Source organism: Ovis canadensis, chromosome 3 (genome assembly GCF_042477335.2).
Source record: "Ovis canadensis isolate MfBH-ARS-UI-01 breed Bighorn chromosome 3, ARS-UI_OviCan_v2, whole genome shotgun sequence".
Lineage (NCBI taxonomy): Eukaryota > Metazoa > Chordata > Mammalia > Artiodactyla > Bovidae > Ovis > Ovis canadensis.
Genome location: NC_091247.1, coordinates 100,723,275 through 100,737,955, shown reverse-complemented (window position 1 = coordinate 100,737,955; position 14,681 = coordinate 100,723,275). Strand labels below are relative to the sequence as shown.

General features: G+C 47.7%; 1 protein-coding gene across 4 annotated transcripts in view; it reads left to right on the top strand.

The window, feature by feature from the left end:
• Positions 1 to 14,681, top strand: part of NPAS2 (neuronal PAS domain protein 2) — a 202,083-nt gene that overhangs the window by 140,127 nt on the left and 47,275 nt on the right. For all 4 annotated transcript variants that reach the window (XM_069583822.1, XM_069583823.1, XM_069583821.1 and 1 more), the window contains one exon: positions 244 to 357. In XM_069583822.1, coding sequence (XP_069439923.1) covers positions 244 to 357 — 114 coding nt within the window. The remainder of the gene's footprint in view (positions 1 to 243; positions 358 to 14,681) is intronic.

The following is a 14,681-nucleotide window of genomic DNA, read 5'->3' as shown; positions in this document are numbered from 1 at the left end:
TTAAATTAAGACTAATTGGCTCCGACTACAGTATGCAAAGTATCTATAAACTATGGGGCGGAAAAACTGATGTTGCCAAGGTTATAAAACTATGTCCGAAAGTCAGCTGTAAGGAAACAACTAGCCTGGCCACGTCTTGACCAAACCCTGTGAGTTTCCCAAGATGCCGCTTCTTTAGTCTAGAATCATTGGAGTAATGCTTTTATTCCCTTTCTCTCCTTTTTTTTTCCTTGAACCGCCCAGCTGACAACGATTTAGAGTTTTATTGCCATCTTCTCAGAGGCAGCTTGAACCCAAAGGAATTTCCAACTTATGAATACATAAAATTTGTAGGAAATTTTCGCTCTTACAACAATGGTAAGCATTCATTGTCATACAATTGCGGGGACCTGCCCAGGGGGGCAAGAGTATCGCTGTTGGGGGAGCAGGGAGAAGATGTGCCTTCCATATTTGCATGTGGATTTCTGTGTTCCAAAGATGTGCTTTTGTTGCTCGTAAATGGGTATCTCCCATTCGGGAAGAACACACCCCCACACCTGTTTATGCCAGCGCACTAAGTGCCGCCAAAAGGCACATTATTCATTTATTTATTTTCGGGCTAATGGAATAGTTCTGTGCTGCGAGAAACAAACAGCAGTTAATAAAGAACAGGCTCAGCCTACACACAGCCAAACAGGGCTTCGCTGGGACACAAGGATGCGTAAGCTTGGCGTCTGCATTTTTATCCTCCTTTATACAGAAGTGCCTAGAGCCTGTTTTCATAGCTTCAGCCATGGGCCTTCAGGGCTTCCCTGGTGGCTCAGAGGGTAAAGAATCTGCCTGCAAAGTGGGAGACTGTTCAATCTCTGGGTTGGAAAGGTCCCCTGGAAAAGGGAATGGCTATCCACCCTAGTATTCTTGCCTGGGAAATCCTATGGACAGAGGAGCCCTAGCAGGCTACAGTCTGTGGGGTCGCCAAGAGTCAGACATGACTGAGTCACTAACTTTTCACAGGGGCCTCGTGTTGAATCTGGATGTGGTCCTTTTATAAGGAGCCGCCCACTTCCATTAGATGAATTATCAAACCGCATAAGCCAAGCAGTAAAATGATGCTTTCTGGAATTACGCAGATAACTCATTGTGTCCAAACTCTCAGTTAGACTCAAACCCTCTGTTTTACTTTTGACCCTAAAATGAGAACACAGGCCTGATACCAGAGATTCAGAAACACAAGCTCCAGGACACAACCCCCACTGAAGAGCCCGGCTCAGGGTGGCCAGTCCTCAAAACCCGACACAAAACACCTAATTTTGAAAGCTCTAGCATTTCATAAAACAGCAAAGATGGGGGAGAAAACAGAAAGCAGTGTTGATAGGAAATGGTGAAAAGAGAGCAGAGGGAAGGAGAAAGCACGTGGAAACAAATACAGAAAGATGAGGGGTGATGATGGGAAGGAGGGCTGGGCAGGTGGGTGACGGGGACTGATGAAGACCCCCTGACTTGCGCCACTTTGCTTGCTGTTGGCTCTGACCCATGGTCAAGTCCGTCACCCCCATCGAGTGAGTCCCAGAGTTTCCAATAGAAGCTGGGCTCTCCAGGATGTCTCCTCCAGCCTCAGAAGATCCCTGTTGTATGTTATTTGCATAAACATACAGGATTTGCTTAAAAGGCTGCAACGATTTGCTAAACAGCATAATCCTCCAGGCCCAGCATTCAGGGCCAATTCCTGGATGATGGGTTCCATGGCCGATTTGGGGCCCTTCTGAGAAGCTCCCCCATTCCCAGGGCTCGGGGTGTTTGAGTTTTTGGAAGTGGTAGCAGGTCAGCCTTCCCGTGTGTGGGTGGGTGTGGGGGTGTGTGGGGGTGGGTGTGTGTGTGTGGTGGGTGCAGGTTGTGTGTGGGGGGTGTGTGTGTGTGGTGTGTGTGTGTGGTGTGTGTGTGTGTTGCTCAGTCGTGTCTAACTGTTTGCAGTGTTATGGATTGTAGCCCTCCAGCCTCCTTGGTCCATGGGATTCTCCAGGCCAGAATACTGGAGTGGGTGGCCATTCCCTTCTCCAGGGGATCTTCCCGACCCAGGAATCGAACCCAGGTCTCCTTAATTGCAGACGAGTTCTTTACCATCTGAGCCACCAGGGAAGCTCTAGGGAACCCCTAAATCTGGGCAAATCAGGGTGAAGCCAAGGCTTGCCCACGTCTAACCTGACTCATCAGAGAGGCTTTCCTGAACCACATGGTTTACAAGCGTAGTGAAGCACACAACTGCGTAAAGAAACTGACCCAAGAGGTGCCCCATGACAAAGTCAGTTTGGTGCCAGCCCGGTGCCCGTGGTTCCCTGGGCAAGGGAGCTTGTTACTGTGCAAATTCCCTGGGTGTCGCTGGAAGATTCCAGTTCAGGAGACCTGAGTGTGGGCTGGGACTGAGCAGAAGGAAAAGAGCCTTGGGGTTCTTATACAAAGGGGCTTTGACCTGGAGAGGCTGTCCCGTTGTAATCTGAAAGCCCAATGTTTGCATAGGAATTTTTAAATTTTATTAATTTTTACTGAAGGATAGGTGCTTTACACTATTGGCTTGATTTCTGCCGTACATCAACATGAATTAGCCATAGGTGTACATATGTCCCCTCCCTCTTGAACACCCCTCCTTCCTCCCACCTTTTCCCGCCCCTCTAGGATGTTACAGAGCCCTGGTTTCACTCCCCTGAGTCACACAGCAGGTCTCCGTTGGCTGTCCATTTTACATTTGACAGTATATGCGTCTGTGCTTCCTTCTCCAGAGGAGCCTGTCTGGAGCCCCTGTTCATGGGGCCTTAAGGGTCGGACACGACTGAAGCAACTTAACACATGCTTCCATGCTGCTTTCTCCGCTCATCTTACCCTCTCCTTCCACCCCTAACCCTTGTCCATAAGTCTGTTCTCTATGTGTACATCTCCATTGCTGCCCTGCATAGGAATGTTAATGACAGTCCTCTTGCTTACGGAGCTCTTCCAGGCAACTCTGTCCTTGAATTAATGTAAGTGTTGGCTTGGATGTTGCTGAAAATGTGTGCAGTGGCCGTCGTGCCACCTGCTGGGGTAGCAGCTCATCCCCATTGGCTGCGTGCAAGGATGGGCCCCCAGAGTTCCAAGACTCTGGAAACTGTGGGATGCTGCGCCCGTGTGTCTCCATGACAACAGCACACATGCTGAATGAAGGGTACCAGGTTGTGATTGGCTGGTGAGCAGTGTTATCCTGTGAATTTACATTTCCACAACTCTCATTAAGATGCTACTGAATACTGCTTTGAAGCTTCCTGTCATTTATCACATTTTACAGGGTTTCAGGGAAGTAGCCTGGCTTCATTGAGAATACCTGAGACTTTTCTTTTTTTTTAACCAACAAGGTTTTATTTTCAAGTTGAGACAATGTTTGTTTACCTGAAACAATGTGTGGAAATCATGTGTGATTTTTTTTTTGAAACTGTTACTGCTAAAAACACACAGCATAAGAAGTGGAAAATTTTAAACCAAGAATCTAAAACCTGCCTGTCTTTCCAGAGCCTGCTAAACAAACCAAAGTTAGGGGATCTTTCTTGAAAAGAGTCTCCAAATGTAATTGTGGAAAAGCTGAAGTCTAATTCTCACTTGGATTAAAACAGCAAAATATGTAAGACGAGTGAATTTCTGAGATGGAACCCTATGCGATCACCAACATCTAGCCATTTTTTATCTCTCAAGTAAGGCTTACTGTAAGAAGTCATTCAAATTTGGTTCTGTAGGTTTACTTCTCAATAAACATGAAATAATGGAATAATAATACAGCTCACCTGAGGAAGGTTTCCTTAGCACCAGGCCCCGGGCTCAGTCCTGACACTGGTCATCTCACTGAATCCTGCCAGCAGTCTCTTGAGATTGTCCTCATGGCATCCTATGTATTTTTTAATTGAAGAGTAGTTGATTTACAATGTGATGTTAGTTTCAGATGTATAGCACAGTGACTCAGTAATACATATCTGTATATATATGTACATCCCAGGTGGTGCTAGTGGTAAAGAAAATCCTCCTGCCAATGCAGGAGGTACAAGAGATGCAGGTTGGATCCCTGGGTCAGAAAGATCCCCTGGAGGAAGAAATGGCAACCCACTCCAGTATTCTTGCCTGGGAAATCCCATGGACAGAAGAGCCCGATGGGTCATGGGGTTGCATAGAGTCAAACACAATTGAGGGACTGAACACACATATATATGTGCATATGTGTATTAAATATGTGTGTATACATATATATATATATATATATGAATATTAAAAGTGAAAGTGTTAGTCGCTCAGTTGTGTCCAGCTCTTTGGAACCCCATGAACTGTACAGCTCACCAGGCTCCTCTGTCCATGGAATTCTCCAGGCAAGAATACTGGAATGGGTAGCTATTCCCTTCTGCAGGGTATCTTCCCAACCCAGGGACTGAACCCAAGTCTCTCACATTTCAGGCAGATTCTTTACCATCTGAGTCTCCAGGGAATCCCTATATATGAATACATATATATATATTCTTTTTCAGATTCCTTTCCCTTATAGATTATTACAAAATACTGAGTATTATTTTTTGTGCTATACAGTAGGTCCTTGTTGGTTATCTCTTTTATATGCAATAGTGTGTATATGTTAATCTCAAACTCCTAATTCATTCCTCCCCACCACCAGGTTTCCCCTTTGGTAACCATAAGTTTGTTTTCTAACTCAGTGAGTCTGTTTCTGTTTTGTAAATAAATTCATGTGTATCTTTTCCTTTTTAGATTCCACAGATGAGTGATCTTATTTGATATTTGTCTTTTTTTTTTTTTTACTTTATTTTACTTTACAATACTGTATTGGTTCCCACCACGGGTGTACATGCGTTCCCAAACATGAACCCCCCTCCCATCTCCCTCCCCATAACATCTCTCTGGGTCATCCCCGTGCACCAGCCCCAAGCATGCTGTATCCTGCCTCGGACATAGACTGGCAATTCGTTTCTTACATGATAGTATACATGTTTCAATGCCATTCTCCCAAATCATCCCACCCTCTCCCTCTCCCTCAGAGTCCAAAAGTCCGCTCTACACATCTGTGTCTTTTTTGCTGTCTCGCATACAGGGTTATCATTGCCATCTTTCTAAATTCCATATATATGTGTTAGTATACTGTATTGGTGTTTTTCTTTCTGGCTTACTTCACTCTGTATAATCGGCTCCAGTTTGTCTTTGACTTAGTTCACTTAGTGTGATAATCTCCAGGTCCATCCATGTTGCTGCAAATGGCGTTACTTCATTCTTTTTGTGGCTGAGTAGTTTTTTTTGGCTGTGCTGGGTATTCGTTGCTGCACAGGTTTTTCTCTGGCTGCAGCAAGTGCGGGCCGCTCTCTTGTTGTGATACACAGGCCTCTCACTGCAGTGGCTTCTCTTTGTTGCGGAGCATGGGCTCTAGGGTAGACATCAGTAGACGTGGCATGTGGGCTCAGTGATTGCAGCTCCCAGGCTCTCGAGTGCAGGCCCAATAGTTGCGGCGCACGGGCTTAGTTGCTTCATGTCATGTGGGATCTTCTCAGATCAGGGATTGAACCTGTGTTTCCTGCGTTGGCGGGCAGATTCTTTACCACTTAGCCACCAGGGAAGGCTGGGGTGTATGTACCTTTTCAAATTATAGGTTTCTCCAGATATATGGCATTATTCTGTCTTAACAGAGGAGGAAATTGATACATGAAAGAGTTAAGTCTCAAGCATACAGCAGGGACATGCGGGATCCACATTCAGAGCAAATCTAACCCGGAACTCATATTCTTAACCTCAGTGCTTTGCTGCTCACTACAAATCTAGCTGGAAACTGCACATTTAAATGCAAATGCAGGCCTCTCCCTGGCATCTAGCATCCTGTAGGCCCACAGTGTTTGTTCCTGTGCACATCAGGTGTCCTGGATGTTTAGGTACCAGGATGTTTAAGAGTGCCTTAGACTCGAGTCAAATGCAGACACACAGACATGGCAAGGACTGTGATAAAGGAACAGGTGTATACTCACAGATCCCTAGACCTGCACAGCACGAGAAGCTCCAGGGCAGGCCAGGAGCAGAGCGGGTTGATGAAATGTGGATGAGGGCCTCTAGCTGGTTTCTGTGGAAAAGAGCAGGCGAGGCAGAGCTTGGGCTTGGCTGGTTTGAATAATTTCAGCAGGCTTTGGGGGGTAAGGGCTTCCCTGGTGGCTCAGCAGGGAAGAGTCTGCCTGCCAATGCAGGAGATGAGGGTTTGATCCCCGGGTTGGGAATCTCCCCTGGAGAAGGAAATGACAACCCACTCTAGTATTCTTGCCTGCGAAATTCTATGGACAGAGGAGCCTGGTGGGCTATAGTCCTTGGGGGTCACAAAAGAGCTGGACACGACTGAGCAACTGAACAACAACTTGGGGTTAAGGGCTGTCCCCATTGCCTGGTCCTGGTGTGATTTGGGCAGGTGGAGAGTGGCTCAGAGTGTGAGAGCAAGATGGAGATGTTTGGGGTGTGTGAGCACTACATGGGTTGGTTTGCATCCTAAAAGTACACCAGAAGTGAGTGGTTTACTATCTCTAGGAATTGTCTGACCCTGAGAGGAGTAGTCCCTCTAGCTCAGCCCGGCCCCCAAATTCAAAACATCAAATACAGAAGCATAATTAATATACAGGCCACCCCACGCAACTTCCCCACGCAGGCACAGAGTAAGAGCAATATGTAAAGGGTAGAAGGGATGACATCAGTTAACATCAGTTTTATTTTAATCTAATACCTGCTCATACTTTGAGGAACTATTAATATATAGGAAACCTGACTTGGGTCCATTACCATGAAAAGTCCTATTATTTCTGTAGGGCTGACTAATTTGAGGAGCATTGTCTGATTCTATTGGGTTTTTTTTAATGTGTATTTATTTTTATGTTTATTTAATTTTGGCTGCACTGGGTCTTCATTGCTGTGAGTGGGTTTTCTCTGTTTGTGATGAGCGGGGGTTGCTTTTCGCTGCAGGGCCGGGCTTCTCATTGCAGTTGCTTCTCTTGTTGCAGAGCAGAGGCTCTAGAGCCCTGGCCCAGTAGTTGTGGTCCGCAGGCTCAGCTGTCCCAAGGCATGTGAGATCTTCCCGGACCAGGGGTTGAACTTGTGTCCCCTGCATTGGCAGGCAGATTACCAACCAGTGAACCCACAGGAAGTCCCTGGTGAATTCTTTGTTGATACCTGGAAAGAGGAAATGCTGAATTTACTCACCTGTGGACTCATCACCAGCCTTCCTGGGCCCACATAGTCCATGCCTGGCATGTATGTATATACCTGATAGAGGCAGGTTGATGTAGACTGAGGCTCCAGATCCCCGGCCCTGGACACACAGGTGGTGGGGGAGGAGCCAGGATTTAGGCCAAAGACTTCTGCCTCCAGGGGAGCTGAGGACAGAGAACTTCCTGACGGAGTCCAGAGTACCCTTCAGAGATGGAGGGCGGCTTCCTGGAAGGCTCTTGCCACGTCTCTGGCCTTAAACCCAAAGTGCAGTTGAAATTCACTTTCATGTGTGCTGGGCGAGGTGGAGTGTGTGCCTTCCGGTGCCCTGTGAGCTGTCTACACGGGCAGGCCTCCTGAGTAGTGCTCAGTGGTCAGGGACATTGGTCCCTGGCCTCCATTCCCTCCCCATTGAGCTTCCTTCTCACCTGGGCTCTTCAGGTATTGGGAGGCCAGTAGCCCCCTTCCTGACATCCTTCTCATGTCCCTCGCTTGCCCACCCCCCACCCCACTCCAAGAACTGTCCCTGACTCCCTCTCCCAGCCTAGAGCTTGTCTCACCAACCATCTGATGGAACCTAGGCTGACAGGTGCTGACTGCTTCCCTAGGCTTGTATCCATAGGAACCCTCAGGCCTTAAAGCAAAAGGCCCCCAGTGACATGTGTGGAGTGCAGGGCAGGGGAGAGAGGCTGGCACCGAGCCAGAGAGGAGACCTGTACGTCATGTCAACGAAGATGCTGTCTGCTTACCTGCTCAGAACTTCTGGCTCTGTGACCCTGGGAGGCTGGAAGAGGGGCGGACAGAGCACCCTGGCCCTTGTTGACAAGCTTGAACCCTCTAACCGGATGTTTCCAGGTTCACACATCCATTGTGCTACGTTTCCCCCTCCCCCCACCCATGGACACAAATGTACCAACTAACTGTTGCCTAAATGTGCTGTGTGCTAAGTCACTTCGTGTCTAGCTCTTTTGCGACCCCATGGACTGTAGCCAGTCAGGCTTCTCTGTCTGTGGGATTTCCCAGGCGAGCATACTGGAGTGGGTTGCCATTCCCTTCTCCAGGGGATCTTCCCAACCCAGGGATGGAACCCACATCTCTAACATCTCCTGCATTGGCAGGCAGGCTTTTTTTCTTTTCTTTTTACCACTGAGCCACCTGAGAAGCCCAAATACTTGAGCAAAATGGCACGTCTTGGTCACTCCTTGGGACTCCATCATTTGCCACAGATGTTCTAGGGGACAGAGGGCAGACAGGACTTCCCATCTTTAACCTAGATTTTTAATCATTGTGAAGACCGCTATGTCAGGAAATGAGACGAGAAAGTATCAATCATTTTCTTCGAATTGTTTCACTTGGGGGCAGTTTCTATCCTACTTCGTGAGAAGCTTCCAGAAGGAATCTGAGCTGGGCAGTAGAACCTCTTGTCTCATTCTGTCCCCATAAAAATTCCACTCTGTGACCCTGGCCGTGTGGCTTGGAGCCCCGGGATGAATTGTTGGTCAGAGCAGCCTCCAGGCCACCTCTGCTCTGCCCACTGTTTCCAGAATAGAGTTGAAACAAAATCACTTCATCTGGGGCTATGTTTGTCCGGTCACAGATTTTTTTTTTTCTTAATGCTTTCAAATAAATACCCCCCTAATCCCTAACCAAGTCCTGCTGCCCAGCCGTACACACTGATTGGGGAGGAACTGCCCAGGTGAGTTTCAAAGGTGCAGGAGCAGTCTTTGCTGGAAGGGGTTCTAAGAGGCAGGTCCCAGTTCCTGAAAGAACTTGATGCCAGGAAGTAGGCTGTCCTCCCTGGGAGCCCAGCCTCCGCCCCCAGATTTGGATCTCACTGTGCTTCGGACTGAAATCCAGAAAGCAGTGTTTCAGAAGTGGCTGGTGCAGCTCCAAATAGGTCATCCTCAGCAAACATTCCACTCTGGGTTTTCCACAAACCACACGGCAGAGGGTGCAAGTTTCCCTGCCCTCATTTCACCTACTCCTCTCTAACCATGCAGCTTCCCAGGTGGCGCTAGTGATAAAGAACTTGCCTGCCAGTGCAGAAGACATAAGAGACGCAGGTTCGACCCCTGGGTTGGGAAGATCCCCTGGAGAAGGGCATGGCAACCTACTCCAGTGTTCTTTGCCTGGAGAATCCCATGAACAGAGGAGCCTGGTGAGCTACAGTCCATGGAGTTGCAAAGAACTGAACACAACTGAAGCGACTTCTCAGGCACTCTGACCGCACAAAAAGATTTGAGATGCTGGAAGCAGAGGATGCTTTCCGGCTTTCGGCACTTGATGTCACTGTGTTCTGTGGGGTTTCTGTAGGTTGCCTCCTTTTCTGCCTTTGGGTTTGGGGATTTTCATTTGTTTGGTTTTTGAACTAAACTAATTGAGACATCTCAGTGAAGGGAACCAGCCACCTGTCCGCCAGACCTCACAGGTAGTGGGGATGTGCATTTCACACTAAAGGATAGCTTCCTGGAGGGAAGCCTGATCTCTCCGTCCCAGGCCCCCAAGAGTAAGAAACAGTATCCCTTCTATACCCGCACAGGGATGTACAGCATCCTTCTCTGGAAAGATCAGTGCTGCCAGATTAGATTGCAAAGGAATCAAGTTCGCAATCAAGAACAAATTGTTACCCAAGGGCAACGTCCTGTGTGAGCATCTAATAAGATGGAATGGCGAGGAATGGTCAGAACCATTATCAGCCCTATCTTTCTGCTTATTTCAGCCCTGACTGTAGGGAACTTTGTACGATTGTGTGTGATTAAAACACACACAAGATATGCACGTGGAGGATGGGACGAGGGCCTGTTCACTTCCCCAAGCACCCGATGATCAGGCCAACCATCTGGGGGAGATCTTGTTTATACCCTCACAAGTTTCTGGCCCTGACAAATATTCATTTTAATTGATGAATACCAGGAGAGAGGAGAAACTCAATTAAGACTTGTATTTGCCCATTAGGGTGATTTTTTTTTTCAACCCAGCACATTGCAGACCCCCGGCTCCCTCATGTGGCTCTCAGTCTTTCTCTGGTATCATTTTTCCACCTGCCAGACAGAACTGGCAGAAGAAAAAGAAGAAACCACACATTACCCCCAGCAAGTTGGGTGGTGGTCCAGGCTAAAAAGCACACAGCATTGTTTTGCCGCTGCTCTGAGAGCCCAGTCCACTTTTCACAACACATCATGGGAAGGGTGCTGTGAGGAGAGAGAGTCTGGAAAGAGCGAGTAATTAGCAAGAGAGGAATTCTCATAAAAGTGCAGAAAAAAATTTTTCCCTCCACATTCTAACCCTCCAGCCCGAACGTTATGGATGTTCATCACAAATGAAACTTAGGGACCTCATTGTTCCTTTAACAAACCTCCTCATTGACTGTTCCATGTCTTCCTAGACACCTACCAGCTTTTTTTTTTTCCATTTGTTCCAGGAAGTGTGGGGAAAGCTATTTGTCACTCTGCTTGTGTACCTGTGGGCTTCCCTGGTGGCACAGTGGTAAAGAATCCACCTGCTGATGCAGGAGACACAAGAGACATGCATTCGATCCCTGGGTCGGGAAGATGCCCTGGAGGAGGGAATGGCAACCCACTCCAGTATTCTTGCCTGGGAAATCCCTTGGACAGAGGAGCCTGGTGGGCTATACTCCATGGGGCTGCAAAGAGTCGTACACGACTGAGCAACTACACACGCACGTTTGTGTGCTGTTGGGCTTGCTGGGTGGCTCAGATGGTAAAGAATCCACCTGCAACCTGGAAGACCCGTGTTCAGTCGCTGGGCTGGGAAGATCCTCTGGAGGAGGGCATGGCAACCCACTCCAGTATTCTTGCCTGGAAAATCCCATGGACAGAGGAGCCTAGAGGGCTACAGTCCATGAGGTCGCAAAGAGTCAGACACGACTGAGCAGCTAACACTTGTGGACTATTACTCTGTTTTGCTACAGCTACTGCAACTAAGTTATCGTTGGCAGGCCATCTCTGATCCAAATTCTCCACGGTGTGGTCCTGATGGCCGAACTCTTGCTGAGGAGACAAGTTCCTCTTTCTCTCTTTCTTACTTAGCTGACCCTCCTTGTCACCCACTTTCTCCATCTTGCCCTTCGGAAGCAAGTTCTTGTCCCCCCCTGAGGTCTCCCTGCCCCCAAAGCATCCTTATCTCCTTGTCATGACTGATTTGGGAGGCTCACCTCTGTCATCAGGCAGACTGGGAAGACAACCCCAGATGCCAAGACATCATCATTCTTTTTTTGTTAATTTTTTTATTATTAATTGGAGGATAATTGCTTTACAAAATTGAGTTGGTTTCTGTCATACACCAACATGAATCACCATAGGTATGCATATGTCCACTCCCCCTCGAACTCCCCCCCATCCCCCTTCCCATCCCACCCCTCTAGGCTGACATGGAGCGCTGGGTTAGAGCTCCCTGCGTCATGCAGCAAATTCCCGCCGGCTGTCTGTTTTACAGATGGTGGTGCGTGTGTGTGGATGCTCCTCTCTCAGTCCATCCCCTCCTCTCCTTCCCCACCGTTTCCACAGGTCTGATCCCTAGTCTGCATCTCCACTGCTGCCCTGCAGGCAGGATCCTCCTTCTAGACTCCATATATATGCACTAATATTGTCCTCCATTGAACCTTGGGGTTCTCTTAGTTTTGGAATCCTGAGAATTTGAGCCCAAGGAAAAATTCTTTCAGGATCTCTGAAATCAGAGACTTGAGTGCTGAACGATCCGTGAGCAAAGAAGGGACTTGGTAACCCCTTGATCCTTTCAGCATCCTGCATCTCCCCAAGCATGAGGCCCATGACAGGTGCTTGGCTGTTTTCCACAGAGCCGTGATGCCTGTGCATGCTGGTTTGCAGCTATTTCTCACTCAGGCATCCTTCTGACCAGTGTTAATGCCTCAGAGGGCAGTGAGCCAGCCCGAGTACCCTGGAACCAGAACCGTGTCGTGGGCCAGCCTCCCACAGCCCAAGGCCACCAAGCAGCAGCAGGCTGGGCTACGGAAGGGAAGCCAACCAGGAGTCTCAAGGTCTGCACATTGGTTGCTGGTTAGGATCTGAAGGTCTCTTCCCAGGCTGGACTTTAAGCTGTGGTACAGTGTGAGGTGGAAGATCACCTCGAGAGAGAGTCATTGAGTAAACACGTGTGGGCAAGACTCCTGCTCAGAGCTGGAGACAGAACCAGCCCCACCCAAACCCCATCACTGCCCCAGTTCCCACTGTGGGGAAAGCTAGCTCTTCAGCTTTGGGTTTTTGATTAGAGCACTTATTTTTTTGATACTACAGGAGTTATTTATTCACTATACACAGAACACGTGGTTTAGTTGCTAAGTTGTGTCCGACTCTCTGTGACCCCATGGACTGTAGCCCGCCAGGCTCCTCTGTCCATGGGATTCTCCAGGCAAGAATACTGGAGTGGGTTGCCATTTCCTCCTCCAGGGGATCTCTGCGACCCAGGAATCAAACCCACATCTCTTGACTGGCAGATGGATTCTTTATCACAGAGCCAGCAAGGAAGCCCATACACAGAACATGTCCCCAGTAAAATGTACAGAAAATCACTAAAAAATATGATTTGGTGAACATGCTCTCAATTAGAGAACATACTGATACTAAATCAGTTGGGAATAGTTGTTTGCCTCAAAATAATCTAGTTATAGGGCCCAGAGTCTCCTTTATATCTGATGCAAAGTTCAGAGGGGCTTCCCTCCTAGCTCAGTTGATAAAGAATCTGTCTGCAATGCAGGAGACCTGGGTTCAATTCCTGGGTGGGGAAGATCCTCTGGAGAAGGAAATGGCCACCCACTCCAGTATTCTTGCCTGAAGAATCCCATGGACAGAGGAGTCTACAGGCTACTATCCATGGGGTCGCAAGAGTCGGACATGACTTGGCAACTAAACCACCAAACCACCACGACCAAAGTACAGTACTTATTTTGGGGACTATTTCCTAATGTGTTGTACGAGGAGGCAGAGTTCACAATTAAATATGACTCTAGTATATTGCACAGGAGACCCGGGTTCGATCCCTGGGTCAGGAAGATCTTCTGGAGAAGGGAATGGCAATCCATTCCAGTATTCTTGCCTGGAGAATTCCATGGACAGAGCAGCCCCGTGGGCTACAGTTTGTGGGATCACAAAGAGTCAGACATGACTGACCAACTAACATTGCTACAACTACTAGTATATTACAGTCCCCGCACACAATAAATCAGTTTGTTACAGATGAAAACAAATCATTCTTTGATTATTTGTGTTAATGGGATGCAAAGAAATACTGGATAATTTTAAATGCCAAATAACCACAAAATGACTTATCTTTGATAGTGTATTGGGTTTTATTATTACACAGGATATAAATGGGGTAAGATATTTTTGTGAATAATACATCTCAAACAAAACAACGAAAATGAGGCCACCCTGTAATGATTCACAGGATTGTACTCAGACCACTGTTGACTAACCCTGGGATGTGGAACAGGAATTAATCAGTTTCGTATCTGTCGTTGGTTAGTGCTGTGTGTTTGCTGGTGGCAGGGAAAGGAGAAGTCTGGAAAGGGACAGAAATCTAATAAGACAGGGCTTTGCCTTCCTTGAGTGGTTAATCCTTCTGAGAGGCTCTCGAAGCCAATTGTAATTAGATCTATTTTTTCCTATGACTGAAGTTGAAACAACTAATTAAGTCCTTAATTAATGTTTTTCAACCACCTTGGGAAGTGCCAGAGAAGTTGCTCTAAGTGATCCCTATTACTCAGAGGTCCCTGGGCACAGCCTCCTTTTGTTGACTCTAGAATATGTGAGAAAGCTCATGCTGGGAGTACAAGTCATTTCAGAGGCAACTGACAAAACGTTGACAGGGTCTTCTTCCCCCTGGTTTCCCCCAAGGTTTTCTCCTTGCCCTCTGTTACAACTTTCAGTCTTCATTTATTTTCACCTTTGCTCAAGACTTCATCTGCTTAAGGCTTCTGGGGGTGGAAGCTTGTTTAGAAAAGGAGTTTGTTCAGTTTCAAGCCCCTCTGTAAAAGATCCAACTTATCAAGTGCAGACTCTGAGCAATCATGAGATGTCCCTCCTGGGGTGCATTTTCTTCTTTAAAGCCATCAAAGTGATAAGAGGACTGATAAAAACCACCTTGGGAGGCAGTCAGGCCAAGGGCAAGGTCTGCAAAACATCCACTTCTTTTCCACGATCCGAGGCTCTACCGCTCGAAGAAGTTATCGGGGGCTGGTGTTCACTACCCCTTCCTCTTCACAGTAAATCACCCAGGGAGGTGCTTACTGACATGAATTTAGCAGTCGAAAAGGTCACTCAAACTAGTTTGTGGTTTGTGTGTGTGCAGGCTATTGTCTGACTCTGCAACCCCATGAACTGTCCTCTGTCCATGGAATTCTCCAGGCGAGAATACTGGAGTGGGTTGCCATTTCCTACTCCAGGGGATCTTCCCAACCCAGGGATCAAACTATGTCTCCTGGC